At 43.6% G+C, this 23,817-nt stretch overlaps 1 protein-coding gene across 10 annotated transcripts in view; it reads right to left on the bottom strand.

The window, feature by feature from the left end:
• The window catches only part of PLEKHA6 (pleckstrin homology domain containing A6), a 239,369-nt gene that overhangs the window by 72,684 nt on the left and 142,868 nt on the right, over positions 1–23,817 (bottom strand). For 7 of the 10 annotated variants that reach the window (XM_063142186.1, XM_063142177.1, XM_063142193.1 and 4 more), the window contains exons 1-6: positions 20,049–20,313; positions 7,140–7,220; positions 6,646–6,760; positions 5,620–5,724; positions 4,930–5,002; positions 2,274–2,374 (exon numbers count right to left, since the gene is read on the bottom strand). In XM_063142186.1, the coding sequence (XP_062998256.1) occupies positions 2,274–2,374; positions 4,930–5,002; positions 5,620–5,724; positions 6,646–6,760; positions 7,140–7,220; positions 20,049–20,080 (507 nt within the window). In that variant the 5' untranslated portion in view covers positions 20,081–20,313. Of the gene's footprint in view, positions 1–2,273; positions 2,375–4,929; positions 5,003–5,619; positions 5,725–6,645; positions 6,761–7,139; positions 7,221–20,048; positions 20,314–23,817 lie in introns of those variants that run through there. The other 3 variants (XM_063142223.1, XM_063142201.1, XM_063142169.1) reach the window with 2 other exon arrangements.

Consider the following 23,817-nt stretch of genomic DNA (forward strand, 5'->3'; position numbering starts at 1 on the left):
CTATGTCCCATTAAATTCCATGGGCCTTACCCCCAAGTAAGTGGATAAAGGATGGCAGCCTTAGCCCTTTCACTACAGAAGGATGAGGACTGTCAAAATTTCACATTATTGCTAGAACCAAAGCACCTGAATGCTTAAGAAAACTTTGGCCATAAAAGGAAATAGAAGCCTTGCTTAGTTCATATTAGAGAAGGAATGTAAATCATTGAATAGTTTACAGAAAGATGGTTGGTGTTCTTAAATCATTGGGATGACAACTGTCAAGAAAGAGATCAGTTACTCTCTCTGTGTGTGTTTATTTTGTGATGAGTCGCTTGGTTGGACATTTGCAGGCTTGATTGTTCCAATGCCTTGGACCACCTGTTGTTTGCAGCCTCATCTGAAGCTGACTTATAGCAAGTCCAGGCAGGCTTTACATCAGGTGCTTTGGAAGCCTCCAGAAGTCTGCACTCCAGTCATGCTGGGCTCCTGGCTTTACTTTATTCATTCGCTTCGTCTGATCCATGCCTGCCAGGACCTTATAGCTAGTTCACGCAGCCACCAAAATCAAGTGGTAATGCTTTTCCTGGATTTCAGTACCATGCCAGGGCTGCAGCTGGTGAGACTGCATGTTTTGAAAACTCTCTGGGCAGGGTGGGAAGGGGGTGGGGATTTTCCCCACATAGAAAACCATTGAGAATGTTAGGCTCAGTCCTGATGTGCTAACTTTCCATAAGTAGGGAGCATTTCACATGAAGGAGCATTAAAGTGAGAAATCTGTAACTGCTGCCTGAGTTGGTACAGTCCAGGAAAAAGCTTTCTTCTCTTGATTCTACCAATTGTATAAACTGGCCTGTTTTGATGCATCCTAGCTTCTTGCCCATATGGAGCTTGTACCATCAATCTCACGCATTTGCATCTTTGATCGGGTCCCCACCATGACACCCCCATCTGGTGACTCACATTTGCCCTTGTGATTCACCAAGGCACAGGATGCACATCACTGCCAGATGGACCAACAAGGCCCAGGTTGCCTCAGCAGTAGAGCCAAAAACCAGGCTAGCTGAGAGGGAGAGCAAGAGGACAGGGAAAGCATGGCCCTGTTGTTGCAGTTACGTAATATACTGCTCCTGCCTCCAGGAAGTCTGGGTGTCGGGGGGGGGGGGCAGTTTCCTGTCAGGCCTGTAGATGGCTGTCTCAAGGAAGCCAGGCACCGGCCAAGGAGAATCAGCCCCAGAGCTTTCTAGTAGCAGAGAGAGAGAGAGAGTTGAGTGTGGGAGAGAGCTCAGGGAGAGAGCAGGAGGAAGACAATGGGTTGGGTTTTTTTTAACTCCCTTCTCTCTCACGTCTTAAGCCCAAGCTGGGGCAGGTGTGGCACTGGGCAGGCATGACGGCCCCTCTCCGTCTCAGCCTTATTGTCATGTTGGCTCCCATTCTCTCATGGTTGGATTCAATGCTAGTCTGCCTAGTGACGTTTTGCACATCCTGTCCATCCAGATGTTAAAGGCACAGGAGCCCTGCCCTACCTTCCCACAAAAGTGGCCAACACTCCCTGAGGCAGTATTTTTTGTGTTGCTTTGATAATTACTCAAATATTTACTTTCTGATACTAAAGAGGCCAAAGGACATACACTTTGGGAAAACCCTTGTGGCAGAACTGCTACAAATGGGGAAAGTCAGGCTCCTTTTCGCCTACAGTAAACAGTGGCTTTAGACCTTCAGGGCAGACTTAACTTTGGCCCTCAGACCTCTCCATAGCCTCCAGAAACCTGTGATTGGAGATAACATGGGGATTGCTCTCCTTGCCTTCTTCACAAGCTCCCTGTAGCCAGGAGGCAGGGCTTGGCAAGTGGAGGGGCATGGCCCATGGATTGGGAATCTCCATGGACCAGATGAGCCCACCACCTGTTCCGGATCTACACTACTGCTTTAAAGTGCTTTATAACAGTTATAAAGCGCTTTAACTGCTTTAAAGCGCTATAAAACTGTTATAAAGCGCTTTAAAGCAATAGTGTAGATCCGGCCCTGGAGGCTGCCCACCCATGGCCTAAAGAGAACGTTGGCTTTAGATCTTTCGTACAGCCTCTTTGTAGCCTCCAGAAACCTGCCCACTTTTAATGATGAAATTCACAGGAAGCCAAGAGCATAAGCACTAGAAGAGCAGAGAAGGGCTATCAGCCTACAACCCATTTCCGATCCTACCGCATAGGATCAGAAGTTTCAACCATGCCACTAGCTGGACATCCAAGGACACCAGGCGACCTCTGTGAACGCCTCCTCAGCCACATACTGACCTTAAAGGTGTATTTCCTGCTGATGTTATCTGATGGCTGGACAGCTGCGACCCGAAAGCTGAGAAGCGGGATGCTGCCCAAAATGCTTTCCTCCTTCTCATCTGCTTGAGGGAAAGCGGCAGAATTAGACAAGTAGAATGAGACAATTAGTCATCCTATTCTCTCAGCTACCAAGTTAGAAATGTTGTCAGCCTGGAGGATCTCACACAAAAGGGGCCCTTCATCCCCATTCCAAAGCAAGAATCAAGCCAGCACAACCCTCCTTGCTGCCAAAATAAGAGCTGGAGTCTTGACAGCGATGATTCCCTTGACCAACATGGAAATTCTGTGCCTGCACATCCATCTACCTGTGGGAGACGGCTCCCCGCCCTGATGCATCCGTGCCTCTTATTCTCTCTGTCTCAGACCAGCAAACACTCACACCCACTTGCACATGTATCAGTTACATTGACAGCTCACAATACTGTCTAGTTAATTATTCATGCCGCCGCCACCCCATCCCCCTTTGAGAGACACTGCCAGAGAGGAGGCTCCGACTTCAGGCCTTTGAGAACCAAAGGTTGGGAGGCATCCATGAACACCAATATGACTCAATATTCCAGTATCGTTGGAGGTCACTATTCGGCAGTAGCGAGCACAGAAAGACAAAAGGATTGGCTGCTAGATGATGTGGCGTGTGCTAAAATTATAAATTCTCACTGGGCATTTTTCAGGCCAGAGTATGCCTCACACTCCACTGATTGGACACTCTCATCTTGTACGACAGCCTTAGACCGCAATTCCCAGAATCCCCAGCCAGCCATGCTGGCTGGAGGATTCTGGGAATTGCAGTCCAACACATCTGGAGAGCACAAGGTTGGGGAAGGTTGTTTGTATGTGTTATGTCCCACACATGCCTCTTTACTTCTCTTTGCATAATCACAACCAGCTCATTCCACTACGTTTGGGCCAGAAGGATCAGTGTTAGTCCTTTTTAGAGGAAAGCTTGATTGACAGGAGGGCTGTGTGTATATGTGTTATGTATACTCATGTCAGTGAACCTACCCTGTGGGAGAAAGAACTAAAGATCCAAATCAGCTGTTCCAGAGAAATAAGGGAACAGTTGTACCATGTCTGGCCATTAGAGACATCATGACACGTGCCACATACATTCCCTTGTACAGTTTATAATTGCACAGCTTGCTTTAGACATTATCAGAGTGCCAAGGGGGGGGGGGGAGGGAGGGAGGGAGGGGGAGAGAGAGAGAGAGAGAGAGAGAGAGAGAGAGAGAGAGAGAGAGAGAGAGAGAGACTAACACCCATTTTCTGCCTCATGTGCAATCCGATGCTGCAAAATGCCATATTAATGCCAGAAATATCAAATGTCATGCACCCCATGTAGATCCCTCTCAGTACATTGTACAACAGAATCTTAATTGCTTTGCAAATGAGCTTTAAGCATCTACTGATGACTTCCATCCATTTACCCACAGCCACCTCTTCTTTAAAAAACAAACAAGAAAACCCCCACAACTCAGCAGTAGTAGCCAACTCTCAAATTCCCCACAGACTTGTCTCTACCTATTTGCTGAGATTTGTTTTGTGCTGAGAATTTCTGAGCAAATGGCCCAGCTTAAAAGAGACAGTTGGTAGAACAGTTATAGGAGAAATGGCAGAGAAAATGGACAAAGACATCAGTGGGAGGGAGAAAAATGCCCCCACCCCCACCCCGCCGAAAGACCACTGCTCTGTGCTCTTTACAAGCACTCAAACCATAATCAAACTTGCTGGCAAACTGTTCAGCCCAGAAAGAATTAGTGTTATGTCCCTTTTATTGCGTGAAATGTGGTTTTGGTGTGTCATAAATGTCATTGGTACCCATGACATTACAATGGACATGTCATAAGAACAAAAGAAGTCCCATGCTTGATCAGAACAAAAATGCACCTAAGTCCAACAATCTGTTCCCACAGTGGACGACCAGTGCCTGTAGGAAGACCATCTTCCTACTCATGTTCTTCAGCAACTGGTATTATTTTGAGGTATACTGACCATGACTAGTAGCCGTTGATAGTCTTATCCTCCATAAATTTGTCTAATCCCCTTTTAAAGCCAACCAAGCTGGTGGCCATCACTGCATACTGTATTGTGGAAGTGAATTCCATGGTTTAACTCTGGGCTATGTGAAGCAGCATTTCATTTTATCGGTCCTACATCTCCTACCATTCAGATTCATTGGATGGTTCTGGTTTCTAGCTGCAAACTGCTTTCGTGCCTTTCCATGCCATTTCAAATACCTTGGCATTCTATTCCTCCCTCCTTCAACCTATTCTTTCCATGCCCTGTTCCTTCAGCAGCTCTGTGTCCACCATCTCCAGCACATGATTCCTTCAGGTCAAAAAAGAAACTGTCAGTTCCCATAACAGCAATGCTATTGCCCATCACCAAGGCTAGCCCTTCATCCTTCCATTATACAAGGACAGGGATATTGTTTGATGTATCTGAAGGGATTGTAGCTTGACCCCAATGGGAAAGACCCAGACCAAGCCTGGAGATGAAGACTGCACTCCAGCTGTACTTGCCTATGTGTAGCTTGTAAAGTATTTTTGGAACTGGAGGGTCTTCTAAATGTCTACAACTTTGTGCAGTGTTTTCAGACCTTGATTCTGCTACATACCTTTATAGTAAAAGAGGCAGCGATCCACCAGTACAAACCAGCGTTTATTCCATTGCTTCACTCCAGAGCTGGCCTGTAAAGAGACATTGAAAGCAAACAAATGTCACAGCATTACATACAATATAGAGTTGTTGATGTTCCAAAAATGCCTCTTGAGGAGAGGGCATGAGTGGTACCAAGTTCGGCAGAAGCAATGGAGCAGTGGAATTATTTAGGGGATGTCCAGGCAGGATGTGACAGAAAACAATGCAGCAGGCCTTTGAAGCCATGTAGAGAACCTGACAAGCTGTACAGCAGGATAGCAGTTCCCAGGCTTTTCAAGTGTGTGTGTGTGTGATATTCTGGAAGACAAGAGTCCAAATTGAGTGGATATCAAAAAGTACACCCTTAGGTTTTATATGGAGTCCATGATGGGGAAAAGCTTGGGATGGATGGATGGATGGATGGATGGATGGATGGATGGATGGATGGATGATTCCATAACCAATAGCTCACTTCAGAATGCCCAAAGGAAAACCATATGGTAGAGGTAAAATTGTATGGTTATGCCAGAAACACCTTGTTGGCAGCCCTAAGAAATGCAAGCTGGGCTGTGAAACTAAAGGGAAAGGAGAAGAAGCTTGTGGAAAAATGGCATCAGTTCATGAAATCCTCTCTGTCTGACAATGTAATTGAGGCTGGGATTTTCACCTGCTTGAAGAGCCAGCCGCTCTTGGTCACAGCAGCACTTGGATTCCTCTTCATGGAATTGGAACGCTTCCCAAAAGCAATCCCCTTCCTGGAGGAGCGTGAGGCCTTTGGGAAATGAAAGAGAAAGGTTTCGAGAGACAGGCTACTGAACAGGTCTCCCAAAGGCAAACAGCAGCTGACCCAGGCAATGGAGTGCACAGATTCCTTTCACAAATCCATCAGAAAACACAGTCAAATCCAGAATGAATGTCAAAAGCAAACACAGGATCAAATGGCACACAATGGCAACCCAAGTTTCGTTTTAAAAAATCAGCATGCTAGTTTGCATGACTCGATCCCTCCCAAGTGGCTCTTTCTGCTAGTGGTAGCAGCTAAACAACGCCAGAACCTGGGTTGTTTAGAGTGACATTGGACCCAGAACTGTGGGTTGTCTCTCCCCCACAAGCCAGAATTGGAACCTAGGGTTTATTCTTGGATTCCAACTCTGGCTTGTTGTGGTGGAGATTAGCCAGAGTTCCAGGTTCAAGCGTCCCACTAAACAACCCAAGGATGAAGTATTCCTGGGTTGTTTACCTGCTCCCAATGGCAGGAGGAGTTAAGTGAGAGTGATTGAATTGGAAGCTCTGGAATACAGTAGCATGTGAACTAGACTATAGTCTTGGCACACTGCTGAGGGGTGCTGGATAAAATATTGGTTATGATACATGCAATCCAGCCTCCAACTCTGTCTTTCCCATTGGGCCATATTCTCCATTTACGCCGAGAAGTTCCATTTGCAGCAAGATCTCCATGGACAGGCATAGCAGCAAACCTAATTTTTGAGGTTTACTGTTAGCTATAATCTAGTATCTTTGTCTTATATCGCATAGCATTGCACAATGGCAAGTCAGTACTGTTGTCACCATTTTACAGATGTGGAAACTTGAGGCCCAGATAACTTGGGCAATCTTTTATAGCAGAACTTAGCCACAGGATGGAAAAGAATCAAGGCCTCCATTCAAGGTCATACTGCTGCACTAAGCATACCCTGCCATTTGGTCGTTCCTGAGGTACCTCTGAAACCATGGTATGATTGGATGATTCACTGTTGACTGCTGCCGGCCGCTTGCTGCCTGCTTTGTTTGACATGTCCAAGGCAGATCTGGGATTGAGAAGCAAAACAGTAGAGAAACATAGTATAGAGCATCCTGAAGAATTATCTTTATGTCTTATGTATGGTATTATCTTTTGCACAATTGGATACATAAACATGCTTTGGTCAAATTTAATTGAAAACAATGAAGCATCTTTGCAACAGCTTCAATAAGAGATGGATCTATATTGTGTCAATGTGCCTGCACATGCACCAGAAGTTGCCTTACAGTAAATCCCTGCCTTTCTTTCTTGAGCTGGATTTTAGGGCAAATGGGATATTATTTGCTCTTTGTTGGCACATTTCACCCTTTTGTGTCTTCACTCTGTTCTTTCATGAAACACCACTCTTAGGCCCAAAATGGAGAGTACTAGTAGAGAAGATTTACCTTTGCAAGTCAAACTGGTTGTTTTCTTCTGGGATCTGGCCAGTCACTGGGTGAAGAAAAGTATTCTGTCTTTCATTATGGCTGGGAAAACAGAAAGCGGGAAAGGCTATGAGTTCATCAGGTGGCTCAGACTGAAATACACTTTGCCTGTTGGGTGAAGATGCATTTAATACTACAGAATTAAGACTTGGTCAAACAACCACCCAGCATCTATTGCCATTTGGTAGCAGTGGATATACATGTCATAGCCAGTGGCATCAGTTGTCAGCCTTCCCCAACTTTGTGCCCTCTGGATGTTTTGGACTACAATACCCATCAGCCACCATGGCCAATGGTAAAGATGATGGACATTACAGTCCAAAACACCTGGAGAGACCTGGGTTAGGGAAGCCTGAATTAAGTCTACAAACTTTCCTCCTTCCTTCCATGCACGTGTAATATGATGACTCATTATTAATTACTGATGACAAATTATTTTTATCTGATTACTAATTATTAATTAGCATTTTAATTACTAATTATTAGTTGTTTAAAAGATGAACACCACCAATGTACCTTTAAAAAAAAAGAGAGAGAGAAAATAACAGAAGAATGTATTTATTGTCAGGCCAGTGGTCCATCTGGCCCATCCATGGTCCACTCTTGACTAGAAGAAGTTTTTTATAAGGCAGCACAATGCCCCATCACATTTAATGAAATCTCCTTATTGTTTTCTTTGAAGCGTACACATTCCCCCCTCTCTAATACTGAATGGGAGAACAGGAAAGGGAGCAGGGAGAGAATTTGCCATGGTTGCAAGGTCACACTCCACAATTTTTTTTATATGTTGTTTTTGCAAGCTTTTATTGCAGATTTGGGACTAATACTAGCATAAAACCACTAGTCATTACAAAAGAAAGTCAGAAAGAACCACACATGGAAGCCCAGAAGTCCAGCACTCAGCAGCACAATCCTATGCATGTTTGTTCAGAAGTAATTCTGACTGAGTTGGTTGGGCTGTGCTGGAAGAGAAGGAGGGTATGAGCCCGAGGCCACCAATTTGGATGGCTTTAAAAGGGGGTTGGATAAATTCCTGGAGGAGTAAGCTATCAATGACTACTAGCCCTGATGGTTGTGTGCTACCTCCAATGTCCAAGGCAGTAAGCCTGTGTGCACCAGTTGCTGTGGAACATGGGTGGGAGGGTGCTGTTGCACCATGTCCTGCTTTGTTGGTCCCTGGCTGATGGCTGGTTGGCTTCTGTGTGAACAGAACGCTGGACTAGATGGACCCTTGGTCTGATCCAACATGGCTCTTCTTATGTTCTTAAGGCTCACTGTGGCTCATCCTCATTGCAATGAACCAGGAGTGGACCAGTTCCAAGGGTCCAGGGGCAAACTCCCCCCTTCACTGGAATCCACAGGGGGCTCCACCCCTGCCACTTCAGCACTGAATTTCAGCAGCATTGTATCAAAACAGGGCTGATTTTCTTTTAAACAAGCCTTTTTTAGTTGCTGCGCTGCCACTCTGCTGAAATCTGGCATCAAATTTGAGCTAGTTTAAAAGGGGGGGAATGGGCGGGGGGAATCACTTCCTTTTTGAATTTTGGTGGAAAATTCAGTAGAAGTGGTGGTGGGACAGTGGTGCCCACAAAAAAGGATAGGGGGGTAAATCTGGCCTACAGGCAATGTATTGCCCACTTCTTCAATGACATTATTTATTATTATTTATTACATTTGTATACCGCCCCATAGCTGAAGCTCTCTGGGCGGTTTACATAAGATAGTTTACATTCAAGCTAGCCCACTGTATTCAGTTAAGTGCATATAGGATTGCAGCATTAAACCAGGGCTGAACAGACTTCAAGCTTGCCAGGTTTGTTTTTACTGAAACCATGAGATCCCCCAGCCAGAGCCTGGCTCAAAAGACACACAGTTAGAGTTAAAGAATTCTGAACACAAGAATTTGCTTTTATCACCAAAACAGAATTGATCTCACAGTCCTTTCACACAAAAGTCCACTCAGCAGTTTAATTTAGAGCAAAGATGTGTGTGTGTGTGTGTGTGTGTGTGTGTGTTTCATTTTGTTGCTACTATTGTTAAACAACTGGGGAATCAGAAATCCTTGCTGATCTACTGGAAATCAACCAGTAGGTCCAGATTTACCTTCTGCCCACCCTGCCTTAAATAGCTGCCCAGAATTTATCAGCACCATGCAGACTTTAAAAAGGATGCTTTTACTATTTTGTAACCCAGAGCACGGCTCTTTTATCTATTTCACACAAGGCTGATTGAAGCACAACATGTTTAGCACCTTTCCCAATGGCACAGAAAACACCATCGAAGAGAAAGGAACTGAAAAAGTTCTATATCTTTGGGCCGGCCCGCTTCACACAATACAAAGCAGCGACCTCAGGTGTGTCTCCATGTATCACTGTCCATCCTGGCCCTCAGCGGAGTGCAACTGTATGACACACATGCCTGCAAATGTGTTTTTGAAGTCATCCTTAATATTTTTTCAGTGCGCACTTAAAACATCTCAGTTGTACACCGAGGAACAAAACTGAGACTTGCAATCAAATGTCTTAGTGCATCGTCACCTCCTAGCAAGAGTGCTCCTGTTCAGGGTTCTGGCCAGTCAGCCATGCCCTTTTCCCGGATACTGTATACTGTAAGGAGCACACATAGGGTATTCCACTCTCCCACCTCAGTTTTCCATTTCTCTTTTCCAACCAACAGTCATCATTCCATGGTTACTGACCATGTCCAATCATCACTGGGCTGTTTTGTGTTTGTTTCGTCCCCTTAGATTTTCATGCCTCCCTCTCGTTTTTCACGGCCCCCATTTTGGTTCCATTTCTGTTGGCATTCGCCATCTGTTGTTTTATACTTTGAATGTTTTTAATTTTTGTGAACTGCCCAGAGAGCTCCGGCTATTGGGCGGTATAGAAATGTAATAAATAAATCTGCACTGACTATTAGAGGGAGTGATCATTATTATTATTATTATTTATTATTATTTATTTATATAGCACCATTAATGTACACGGTGCTGTACAGAGTAAAACAATAAATAGCAAGACGCTGCCGCATAGGCTTACATTATCATGTGTGAAGAGGCCCCTTATTTATAACGACTGGCCCTCGTATTACTACTCCTTGCCTGTGATCAATTCAGACATTAAAACAAGCATTTACGTTGCCACTTCCGGAGCAGGTATCCAAAATGTTTTCATTTTCCCCATGTCTATGTCACAGGTGGAAATTACAGCCTGCTTTTGAGCTTGACTTAGAAGCAGAAAGCTAATGGACACACACACAAGCTTTAGCCCGACATTGCTGCCTAAAATATGCTTGCATCCTACAGGCTGCATCCTAGGAATCAATGAATAGTAGCACATATAGAGCGGTGATATGTAACCGCTCAATTTTGAGCGATAAGCTATCATGGCATTTACCATCTCATACCATCTCAAGCTCTGTGGAGTTTTCTCCATACAGATCTGGCACCACCTGGTATAAACAGCATCAGCAATGATGGCTGTAATGAAAAGGAAACTGCATACATAATACATCAATGAAAGACTTGCGCAGGCACTAAGAAACAAACCAGGAGTTCAGCAGCCTGTGGATAACACCCGGCCAGTCAGACTAAAACCTCACTCAAGGTCCCAGCTCTGCTACACACAGCTCCCTGCCCCATCTGCCCCACAAACACTATCATTAAAGTTCTCACAAATTGCAGTCGAGATTTGGGTTGGAGACATCATCATTCAACACCTGGGGCCCAAAACACATTGCGGTAGTGGGAGAATTATTAATACAGGCCCTTTCATGCTGATGCATTAATGAGACAACAGGAGCTAGACAGCCTGTTTTTGACAGCTGCTCAAGGGCTATCATGGCCACCGTTTGTTGGTAGAGATACAGAAAGAGGGCTTTGGAACCTCCAGCAAGTCTTGTGCCAATGAAACATTTTGTGAACTGGTTTCTTTGAACACGAGTCATGACAAACTGCAGCTGAAAGCCACTGGTTTAGAGCACATGCAAAGGACAACAGGAGCTTGCAGAAGTCATTTGTGATACCATTGCTGTAGGAATGGGACTGGCACTAGCAAAAAAGTTGTTGCCAATATGAGGAACAAAGGAAGGAAGGAAGGAAGGAAGGAAAAAAAGAAAGGAAAGGAAAAGAAGGAAGGACGGAAGGAAGGGTCAGTCTTTTATCAATTTTGCATGCCTCCCAGTGACATTGAAAACAACAACTGGAAAGTCAACATTCAATCACAACAAATACTTTCTTTTTCTTTTTTTTAATTCCCCCTCACCTCACATTGATCTATTTACAAATTTATGCCTTAATATACTTTTTTCTTCTTCAAAAGGCAATTATCTGATGGAGCACATCTCCCAGTGTGAAATGACACATATACTAAATTTCAGGTCCTCCTCCAAGTGTCTCCTCCAAGGGAGGTTCAGAGGAAGGCAACAAGGGAGAGGGCCTTCTCAGTGGTGGCCCCCCAGTTATGGAGCACTCTCCCCACTGAGGATTGCTGGTGGCAAAATTGTCATGTTTTTGGACCAGGTTAAGACTTTCCTCTATTCTCAGGCATCTCACATGATATGATAAAGTTTTCAATGGGTCTTGGGATTTATCGTTTGTTCTCGTTCTTGTTGATTGTTTAAAGCTGTTATGTTTTTGTATGTAACTGGCTTTATATGATGTTATTATATTGTATTTGAGTGGGTTCAATCTTGGCAAACCATCCAGAGAGCTTTGGCTATTGGACAGTACAGGAATAGAATAAATAAATTAATGAATGATCAAACAAACGAACCACGGCTCTGTGTCATTTCTGAATGTGCCATATAGAACTGTACTTGGCATACTACATTGGTGCAGAAAATAGTTGCTCCAGTCAGAGCCCCAAAAGAATGAGAGATATTTAATAAAAGAATGATACCTGTTAGAGGGCTTGCCGAGTTAAAGCTAAGAGATGATTTTCACAGTATGCAGAAGTGGAAGAATGCTGGACAGTACCACCTCAGACAGCAGGTGGAAGGAGCTCTTATTTTTTAATGCGCCTCCAAATTATGCAACCTGAATGAATACACTAAATTAGCTCACCAGAGAGAAAGGTTTAGCACATCTTTCCTCAATGTGCTAAGTTCACTATATGCAGAGAAGCATTTTCATGGGGCACCATTAAAAAAATGGCATCCACAGCATTTAAAGCTGCACAAACCAGAATTTTACTGCCTCAGTTTAGCACTTCATTCCCCCTACTGTGTTGAACAGCTCCAGCCTTGAACAGAGATCTATAACAGGACCTAACCCATAAGCTTTTAGTACATTTACAAATGCTATTGCAGTATTCTGACTAACACAAAAATATTAAATTACAGACGCCAAAACAAATCAGGGCAGCAGCGTTCTGTGATGTGCTTTTCCGGATACAGATTTTAATTAGAACAAATTCAGTTATCTTGGTCTGCTGGGCTTTATTACTTCTCTGTGCCTGTTTACAAAAGGCAGGTTTTCATCCCCACCCCCACCCCCACCCCCAAAGAAGGGTAAATATGGCCTAGCTTTTGAGGGCTTCTTACAGACTGAGAGCTGATTTTGCTGCTATATCATGGACCGAATGGACACATGATTGACTGTTGTGCGAACTGCATAAGTACAAATCCCCAGTTGGCTTGTCATGGTGTGTGTGAGAAATTCTACACCGTTTCATCATTTGCATACAGCAAATTTTCTCCTTTATTGCATCCTCTCTCATTGTCTAGTCTTAGCTTTTAAATGAACACAGCAAAGACTTGGCTACCCAAATACAGTGAGCATGAACACAGGACAAAGATTCCTACTAAGCAAGTCACTAAACAACCCCAGCAACTATCAGGATGACAAAGAATTCCAGGCTAAAAATCTCTTCAAAGACCAGTCTTCTCCAACCTGTGTTCAACTACAACTTCCATCATGCACAGCCAACATGGCCATTGTAGTCTGACACAACTGGAGGGCATCAGGCTGTGGCCTCCAGTTGAAGGCTGCTATGGACAATTTGGACCGAGGTTCCTTCCAAGACCCCAGGAGCAGTGGGTGTGGAAATGACAGAACTTAATGACTTGGAGAAATGATGGCCGACCTCTTCAGCCCATATTCTCTCTCGCTAAGGAGTTTAGGGTGTGGTTAACCTCTGGGGTTGCTACCCCCAAACTTTTCTTTGGAGAGTCTCCCTCTCTCCACCCCCTCCAATTAAAGTAACTGGCAGGTAGCTTTTCATTTGGCCCCTTTCATTGGAAAACAAGCAATCCCCTTCAGGGAGCCAGAGCAATTTTCAGTGTAGTATAAAGCAAATTCTTCTCCATGGGGTTATGAAAGCATTAACATGTATTCCAAGAACTAAACCCTACTCCTTAAAAACAGGAACCATTTATTTTTTTAAAAAAAGTTCCACATTTTAAGGTCAGGCTCCCAAACTTGGCCTTCATTCATTCTTGCTAAACTTGGCTTTACGTTCACTGAAATTAGGGTTTTTGTTTTAAACCACCCTTACTATTAAATGTATATGGAGTGGCAGGATCAACCGCAGCACCCTCCCCTGTTTCCCCCCCAAAGCCAAGTGGGGTTGCATATCTAAATCCAAAATCACCACAAAACAGAGTGGTTAGCTGTGTTCTAAGCCAAGCTTCCAAACCACATGCAACCTATGAGCATGCTTTGTTTCAATGAGGTTTACTTTTGTGGGTTAGAAGAGTGCTGAAGCCTGGTGGCATTTCCGTAATATCTGTTTATTTACGGATATATTCATCAAGCACTGACCAGAAGGTGAGCACTGAGACAGACATGTTAATCTTTAAACTTTATCAGTGGCCCCCAAAACAAAGAGCATATCCTTTGAGCAACCACCACCCCGTCTCCTTTTCCCAAGCCAGCTGACAAATGCAAGACTCCGTTTCATTATTGCAGAGAAGCACAGAGTCAATGAACTCTTCAGAAGTGGCAGAAAGACCCGTTGGAGGTGAAGAATTCCGAAAGACAAAGTGGGTGGGGGCAATCAAGGAGATACAGCTGACTTCCATGAACAATTTCCTGGAACAAGGCTCACCTCACTTGGAGTTCCACGACAGCACCAAATGTTAGGAATGATGGCAAGACCATGAAGAGCATTGCACAACAATAGCAAGAGTCATACGGGAAAATGTATGGAGAGTCATATGGGGAAAATGTATGGGGGAAGCATAGTTTTTCAGATGCTAAATACCTACCTAATGGGGGGGGGAAGAGGTGACCCAGATGAAATCCAGGCCTAAGGTATTTTCAGGTAAAGAACAAGATGATGCCCCCCGCTCCATTCATGTAGAGTCATCAGCCAGACTGGAATCTGACTTCAACACTGGTGAAGAGACAAGCCCTCGGCCATATTTGAGGGCAGCTAAAAAAAACAGGACAGGCTGTGTGTGGAACATACAGCTCTGTCCTCCAACACCTCTCCATCACTCAGCATCTGCTGCCTGAGGCAACCACCTCACTCTGCCTAATGGTAGGGATGAAACTGCAGGGAAGGGAGGGAGAAGGATTAAAAGGAGACAAACTTTTTTCCCCTGCCTCCTCCAATTTACCAAAATTCTACAGCCCCTGCTTTCCATATTAACTTCTGCCTCCCATTTGTCTCCTGCTTCCACTCCCGCCACAGCCTCCCACACCATTCACTATCCTCCAATTCTCAATCACCCATCCTCCTTGGAGGCTCTTCCCCGGGTGCCACCATTCACAATGGTGTGATTGCTGGCCACCAGGGAAAGAGCCTTCTCTATAGTCCCACCACCACCGCCCCACCTGTGGAATGCCCTTCCCAGGGAGATCCACCTCTCATCTTCATTGTATATGTTCATTGTATACATTGGTGTTTTAGGTTTTTTAAAAATAATAATTGTAAACTGCCTTGGGGCAGTATATAAATTTAATATATCTCTATATAAAGATAAATAGAGTATATCACACACACACACCACCAAATCTTGCCTCCCCCTGCTTGCCGCTCCCCATCCAGCTCCCTCCTCCCCGTACTTCCACTGGGACTTCAGGGTAGTGATTTTCTTGGAAGAGGCATTTAGATGCCAGGTAAAGACCTTCCTCTTCCAGCAGGCATTTAACCTTAATGTGTTGCTCTGAATATTAACTTTACTGCCAGCTCTTTCATATTTTAAATGTTTTAATATTTTAGTATTTAGATATTTTAATTGTCGTATTGATTTGGTTGTTCTTTTATTGTTCTTTTGGTGTATTTTTTAAAAATGATTGTCAAACTGCCTTGGGGGCATCTGCCAGTTGGATGGAATATAAATTTAATTAGTAAAATAAATAAATAAAATTAAATATATCCCCCCCACACACACACACCAAACCTTGCCTCTCCTTGTTTGCCCTTCACCCAAGCAGCTCCCTCCTTCCCTTACCTCCACTGGCACTTCAGGATAGTGATTTTTTTTGGAAGGGACTCTCTTCTGCCTTTCTTGCTCTCCAAAGCCCCTCTCCCCATTCATATGCAGCCCTCGTCCAAACGATATGGGTTATAAATAGATAGGTTAATAAGAAGCTGGTGAACATGGAACTCATTGCCATGGGATGGTGTGAAAGTTAATGGTAAAGATGTTCATAATAGGATTGAACAATTTCATGGTGGATGACTCCATCAGTAAAGTCAGTGAAAGGGTTCAAACTTATAGTCTGACTAGTGTCTCTAAGCCTAACTAAAGCCTGGCAAGGAATGGCAAAAAAAGGATGAGCATCACTTCACATTTGCAAGGATGCTGTTAAAGTTTTGGGCAGATGCTGGTAATTTCCCCACATCATCCCAGAATTTCCAGTCATGTTTAATGATGCTGCCATGGCCTAGAACACAGATCCGGAGTGGGGGTGCATTGAAGGACGAGTTGTAGGGACACTAAAGGCCATGTGTCACTCAGAAAGCAGCTCCTAGAGAACCCTGACCTGGAGAGACTTCCACAGATGACTAGACAGATGAACTGCCAGGGACTGTACTTTCTCTGTTAACCAAGCTGGGATTATCTCCCTGTTGAAGTCTTTGGATTGTAATGACACCTCCCTCAGAAATTCCCTTGCCTTCTGGAATCCTGCCTTTACCACTATATTAGTCCCAGAAACAGTAGCCAGTATGTCATGCGACTTACCAGCATTGCTGGAGTGCGCTACCCCTTTAACTAGCTTTTTAAAAATTATTATAGAGGAGTGGTGTCAACATCTTACACCTCCCCTGTACCATTATTTCAGCCTTCACTTGGCTTCTGACTAGTGTTGAAACAACACTAGACTACCTGCCTACTGACTTTAACTGTGTCTGCTGCTCCACTGGGTTCTGTCCAGGGTCCTGATATCTCTTTGTTGCCATCTTAACTTGCAGTGTGGACAACTTACTTCTGCCTGCCTGTCGATCTTTGGACCTACCTATTGCTTGGACTTAAGGTACTGTGCCCAGTCTTATACTACCTCTGAATGCCTCAGCATTGAACAGGAGAGAAGCGTCAGAATAGGATATATCTCTAGTCCAGACACGGGTTCTATACACAGGGTGTTTATGTTGTCCTCACTCCATCCTGAAACCTGCACAACCAAAATGCCACGCACAACTCAGAAACAAGTAAGGTACTATCACCATTAAGATAACCAGCTGATGGACCATTGGCATGATCCAATCCTACGCTCCCATTCTGTGTCTTAAATTTGGCTTTGGATTATCTTGTACTTATTTGTGATGTTCTTGAGTATAATTAAGGATCACTACAGAGAGAGTGCATTTGTAATTCTGTCATGTACACTGAATGTAAACCTGCAGCATTAAAGTGAATGGGAACCATGCTATTGACTTCATGAATTCTGGCTTATCCATGCAAACCAAAACGTAAAACTCAAATGTTCCTGACACAGTAAATATCCAATCTCCCCAAATGAAATATTAATGGTATTAGAAACAACATGGCAATGTCACCAGATGCTAATATTACCATATCAAAATGCAATGAAAAAATTGGCTATAGCCCTTTGGATCATGAACATGTCTCTCTTAGCAATAGCTATGTGAGAGATAAGGGTGGAGAAAAGGTAAGACATGGGCCAGTATAAATATCCAAGGATGGTTTAAGGTTGTGATCTTCTCTAGACATAAAATGTGCAAAGCAGCCCCAGATGGCTCAAGTTCTCAGAACAGTGGAACTGTGGAGATCTGGGACTTTATAGGTGAAAGGCTAGAATCTGCATGTGCCAGCTTTTCCATCTGGCAGGTTGCTTGGGCTCAGCTTTGCAAACTGTACAAGCTGGCGAGGTGAGAGAAGTCTTTGCCAATTTTATAGCCATGCGAATTGCAATAGTGATGCATTGAGATCTAAAAAAAAAAAGGTTGTTCATCTATATATTGCTCTGTAAGTTTATTCAGATTGTTTGCGGGTGGGGTGAGGATTGGAAACAATTGTCCTGGGCCTCACAGATTGAGGGGGACACAGCTTCATGAACAAACAATGCAGTACAACAAAGGCTGCAGTTACAAAGAGGGTCAAATGAACATTCAGCTTCCAGGGCTTCTCAGGGTCTTAAAATGGGGCTGGTTTTACCTGCGGTATTTTCACAAGAATATGCAATCCACAAACCTGATAATTCAGGATATATTTGCAACATGGCTATTAGCGTTAGATACAATGCCACCATTAAGTTACTATTTTGGTTTGTTAACCATGAACAACCTAGAAAAAGATCTTATGATTTGTTGTTGGGTTGTAAGCTCTGCGTTGTTAAACCATGAATTGTTGTTACACCCAGAACTGTGAGTTGTTGATAGATTGTTTTGGCATGCTCCAGAGGCAGCAAGCAAGAGTGGTAAAAAGAAAAGGAAAAAAAGCTGCTCTACATGCTAATATTACAGCAAAGTGAAGGAGGAGGGAAACAAACAACCCAGAGAATGAGAAAACAAACCACAGTTTGTTCAATTTCCAGGCAAACTCTGAGTAGGGCAACAAACCATGGGCTAAATAAACCATGGGTTAACATTATGTGCAAACCAGCATCCTAAAGACAGACTTGGGAATTATCCTGTTTCTACAGGTATATGAACCAAACAATGTAGCTTTCAGGCCTCTATGCCTACTAGAGATAGGCCTATGCTGCCTACATGAAGTCAACATACAAGCAGCCAGCATATTACAACTGTGACCCTGTTCAGACAACACACTAAGCCACAGTGGTTAAGCATTTTGAAATAAACATTATGGCTTAGCGTGTCATGTGAACCTAACCACGGTGGCTACATAAACACGGTTTAAACACACTCACTAATGCTGCAAAAGCATTAGAGGATTAACCATGACTTAGCATGCTGTCGGAACAGGCTCCACAGAACACCTAGTTTTCAAATAAGGTCCATTACTAAGCCCCAGCCCCCAAACTATGCAGAAAATGTGAAATAGCATCCTGAGACTTTATTTTACAACGAAATTAGCCAGTATATAATTCCATTTGATGTTTTGTTGCCACAAAATCAGGTAAGAAAATTTCATTAGTTCATATCGCAAATGAAAGAAGACTCAACTTTGCGCCCAAGACTGGGCCTATTATATTTTAAATGTTGTATTTAAATCAAGAAAACAAAAGGAACAACAACAACCAAATAGACTTTTATTAAAAAAGTAATAAGGAGTGGAAAGTAGTGCTTCTGCTCCTGCAGATCAAAACAAAACAAAAAACAAAAAAACCCACAGCATAGCCAATGACATATTGATGAGACATAAACCAGGCAACTGATCAGTTCCTAACTACAGAGACAAGTCAGGCTGATATTTCACATGGAAATATCCCCACATGGAAAGACTGTTATAAACTTTTGATTATGGCAACATCAGTCCTGCCATGACTCAGTACAAGGATTGGAGAGAGAATCAGGGTTTGCAATGCATTTCACAATAATGACAGATAAGAACCTATTGCTTAAACCTGTCTTTATTCCCAATTACATCAAAACCTGTAAGTATCTGCAATTGCATTTGCTCATATTCATTATTCCCACCTTAGCTTTCTGCTTCTCCTTTTGTTCTTTTCCTAATGTTAAAATGTTAATGTAAGGTCCTTGGGGCAGAGAGCTCTCTTTTTTATCAGGTTGCATTGAGAGTGCTGTCTTATCATGACTGTTCATTAGGGCTTTCCCCCTGCAGTTTAACATTGGAGTATACCAACAGTGTACATCTGCCTCTTTCTTACAGTATGCCCATAACAAGGAATGCACCATAAATTCAAGTTGCATTCTGTTTCAAAACTGGAGCCAGGTGGGGGAAGACTAAATCTGAGTGCACATTACAAAGCCTTAGGAAAGCTAACTTTCCTGGTGGAGCTGCTGATGCCACCAAGCGTGTTATTCATGGACAAGCATTGCCGGTGGGACTCTTCTTAGCCACTGCGCTGCTTTGCTTTTGGCCTTTATTCAGAAGAAAGGTTCTTTAATCAGTTCAGCCAGAAGCAGGTTTGCCTTTATTCTCAGGCTCCTTCCTCCTCCCTCCAGTGTCCTTTGTAGTTGTGTGTGGCTTCTGCAGCTCCCGCTGGCATGCATCCAAAAAACTGCCTCCTTTTCCCGCCCCCCTCACAACCCCGTTCCAGCTTTCAGGGTTCGGCACGAGTACAAGCAAAGCCAACTTCCCCAGCACCTCCTTAAAATATTTTTCCCCCAGCAGCTGCCTTGCCTGGCCCCTGTTCCACAAACTCCTGAGTTAAGCATCTGCTACCCCAAGCACTGCAATGCAGCAGTCACCGACTAAAATGAAGTTCCCTTAGCTGCTATACAAAGCACAGAAGCCCCCAAATCAGGGAGGACAAGGCCCTGACCCACTGCCTCCCTCCCTAGCTTTGCATCACCATCACCTGGTGCATCCTACCTGACCCGGCGGTCCGCTCGAAACTTTAGCATGGTGGCTGGCAGGTCTCAGCTGCAATCCCTGCTCACAACCATGTCCCAGGAAGGTGGGCAAAAGGTAAGTCCTCCCCAGAGCGTGGCAGGTCCCCCAGCATCACTAGGAAAGATGCCACAGCAGAAAGTCTTGCGCCGGCAAGGCTATGGATGTGGTGGTTCCATGCGCCTCCCCCATCATCAACTTCTTGTCTCCCCTGGAGTTCCGTAAAGATAGCAGCTGTTTTCTCTGCCTTTCTGATCTGATTTCTGGGCAGGCGAGAGAGAGAGAGAGAGAGAAAGGGCGAGGCGACTGCTCTCTCCCTCTCTCGAGGCACCAGGGTCTATCTAACCTAGTCCAGCCTCATCATTCAAACAATGCTCTCCGCTTCACATGCAGCAATAGCAGCAGCCAGCAGGGATGGCAGAGGCAGGAGGGGTGGGGGGAAGAGCTTCTGAGCTTGGTTCCCCCAAGGAGAGAAAGGTGAAGGGTATATGAACACGGGCATGCATCCAATTGCTTAGACACACACACACACACACAGCAGGTGCAGCAGGAGACAAATTGTGCTTTAACCTGACCACGGTGTTTCAGGAACAAGGGCTTTTTGTGCAGGCTGAAGGTGAAGAGCATAAAACACTGGCATTTTCAGGAGCGACAGATCCTTGGGGAGCCTAGCACTACAATTCTAGAAACTGTCGGATTGATCACCTATCTTAGGTTCCCTATGACGAAGACCCACATAAATAAAATGGACTAACAAATAGATGCTGTCTGCTAAACTTTATTTGGATTTCCAGGCCATCATCTCCTTAGGACTCAGAGTGGGTCATAGTACTTTTTAGAAGTGAGAAAGCAGCACTAAAATATACCATACAAAACAGCTCATTTACAGATAAATAGAATAGATTTCTGCTGCTGTCTTCCTTCAGGTTTCCTATCCGTCCTTCAGGTTTCCTATCCATCTCTCTTTCCTGATCCTGCCCTACCTCACTAATGCTTCTTTAATGTCAAGTAGTGCTAATGTTCTCTTTAAATTGCTCTCCATGCCGGTTAATTAGGGACAATGGGCCCTGATTACGCTAAGACAACTTAATACCACGTGAATCTGGAAAAAATTCAGTAATTATATTACTTGGACACTTTGTCAGCCCTTCTCCTGGGTCCTTAATCCAACTACAACCCTGCTCATCTCTTCTTTATTACATAAAAAGTCAGCTCTGTTTTTTGATCTGCAATGGTCTGCCAAGACACTCTAAAAATCATCAAGATAACAACAGCTAAAAGGATAAAATAATAAAACCAAAGCAGTATCATTACAATATCAAGTATAAAACACATATAAAAGCTAGCAAAAATCAATGGGCAGAGATCAGAAATATTTACCCATCCAACCTAAATCTTTAAAAATACAAAAGGTTATCAATAAAAATAGTAAAAAATAGTATTAAAAAAATACAAAAGGTTTTAATTAATTCCATAAATGTCAGATGTGTTTTATAGATGGCTGGGGACAGAATTCATATAACATAGTTTCTAGATTTCCTGCTATCTAACTATTATAATTCTAGCCATGGAGGCCTGGATTGTCAGGCTACAGAACAATGTACATTCACTAGTGAGTAAAACTATCTGAACTCAGCAGGAGTAAAGTCTGGGTAAAAATGTCTAAAATCTGTGTTGCACATCATTTAAATCCTACAATACATCTTTCCAAGATTCAATGATAAGAAAGTCCAGGCTTCTCAGTATACCTGCATTCTACTAACCCATAACTGAAAATCCCTGCAGTAAGACCATATTCTGTTCTTCAAATGACTGAAGGGTGCAATCCTATGCACGTTTAGACAGAAAGAAGTCCTAGAAATGCCAGCGTTCCCCAGCCAGCATGGAGAATGTATACATACTGTCATTTGCACAGGATTGTGCCCTAAATGTCTTGATAATAACCATTGTTGTTGTAGTTGTTATTAATTAAAAATCTCACTTTTCTTTTGAATGACACTCAAAGCAGCTAATGGGCAATTTTTTAAAAAAAACAAAGCAAAACACAATAAAACAGCCAAATAAACAATTATAACAGCAAAACAACAGAAATACAACCAATTCCGAAACAACAAGCAACATAGCAACAGGAGTTCAGTTACCAAAGTCATGGAACACCTGTGTTTAAACCCAGCAAAGGAAGGCCAACGGTCATGGGGCTAGGAAGACCTTCCTGAGGTGAACATTCCATAATATTGGTACGAAAATGAAAAAGATTCTGCGTGACTACCTGCTGGTGAACACACAACTAGGCCTCAGATGTAAAATGTAGCACATGGTAGGGAAGATTTTAGAGAAAGCCATAAATTGAGCCCAGAATGGGTAGCTGATGGAAACTATGTAAAACTGGAGTTCTGTATTTCATCCTCCCATCCCCCAATCAACACCATGGTGGCAACGTTTTAGACCAGCTGAATTTTCTGGACACTTTTTAAGAGCAGTCCCATGTAGTGCATGTTACAATGGTCCAATCTGGAAATTAGTAAGGCCTGAATCAACATCGTCAGGTCAGTCTTCTCCAGCAAAGGGCATAGCTGACTGGCATGCCAATTTAAACTGGTCAAACACACTCTTAGACCCAACTGGAGCATCCAGAAGTAGCTCCGAGTTAAGGAGCATCCCCACACTGCAAAACTGCATCTTGAGGGGGAGTACAGCCCCATCCAAAACAGGCTGCATATCTCTACCTGGATCAGCTGATTGACTGATCAACAGTATTTCAGTCTTATTTGGAAAAGGGTGCAGTTTGTCCACCCACATCTAGTGACTTTCTTCATTTACAGGGACGTAGCAGTGTCCCTGTAGTTAAAGTCAGACAGTAGATAAAGCATTCTACCATTATAAAGGGGTAATTGGGGTGGTGGTCATTCTAATGTTCATAAAATAAAAAATGTTTCACCAATCTTCCTGAAATTTTTATTCCTTCAGTTCCTATTTGACTTCCTATTGTGACGTAGCCACTTGGGGAACCTCAGAGCTGATCAGAAGGGATGGGGAGGGATGCAGGAGAAGAGCCCCATTGCACTGGGAAAATGGGTGGGAAGGAGGAATATTTCGAGGAAAGTTTTCTCCTTCTTTACCCACCCTACTCTGGCAATCCAGTCTGACTGCAAATCACAATATGGATATATACTGCTCAGGCTTTTATTAGCTATGATGGGTTTTAATGTTGATAACTGGGGAGGAAGATATGCATTTGTGTGTGTGTGTAGGGAGAGGTTTGGGGCTGGGGCGTCTTATCATGAAAGAAAACCATTACCAATGGGAGGGGACGTCTGCTGTACTGTTTCCTTGCAGCCTCCAGGAAAGCCAGGACTTACTCTGGGTAGCCATAAGACCCTCAGCACACTTACTTGGGAGTAAGCCCCATTCAAGACAATTGGACGTACTGAGTAGACATAAGATGCTCAGAACACTTCTTAATGAGGTTGATCCTGCACCCAAGCATTGGATTACAAACTTTTACAAAAGAAAGAGTGTGGGTGGAAGCTTCTATGGGATGGAACTGATGCAGAGGATAGGTTAGCTTTCCCTTTGCTTTCAGCACTTGGGGGAGGGGGAATCTCCCTTAACTACAACCAACTCCAGGCAGTCAAAAAAGAAGTGGCTACCTCCTATATATCTTGACAAAACTACATGTCGTAGCCATGGCAAAATAGAAGAGCATTATTTGGGGCTGAAGTGCTTCCCTAAATTTTAATTATTATTTTTT

This window comes from Elgaria multicarinata, chromosome 1 (genome assembly GCF_023053635.1).
Source record: "Elgaria multicarinata webbii isolate HBS135686 ecotype San Diego chromosome 1, rElgMul1.1.pri, whole genome shotgun sequence".
NCBI lineage: Eukaryota > Metazoa > Chordata > Lepidosauria > Squamata > Anguidae > Elgaria > Elgaria multicarinata.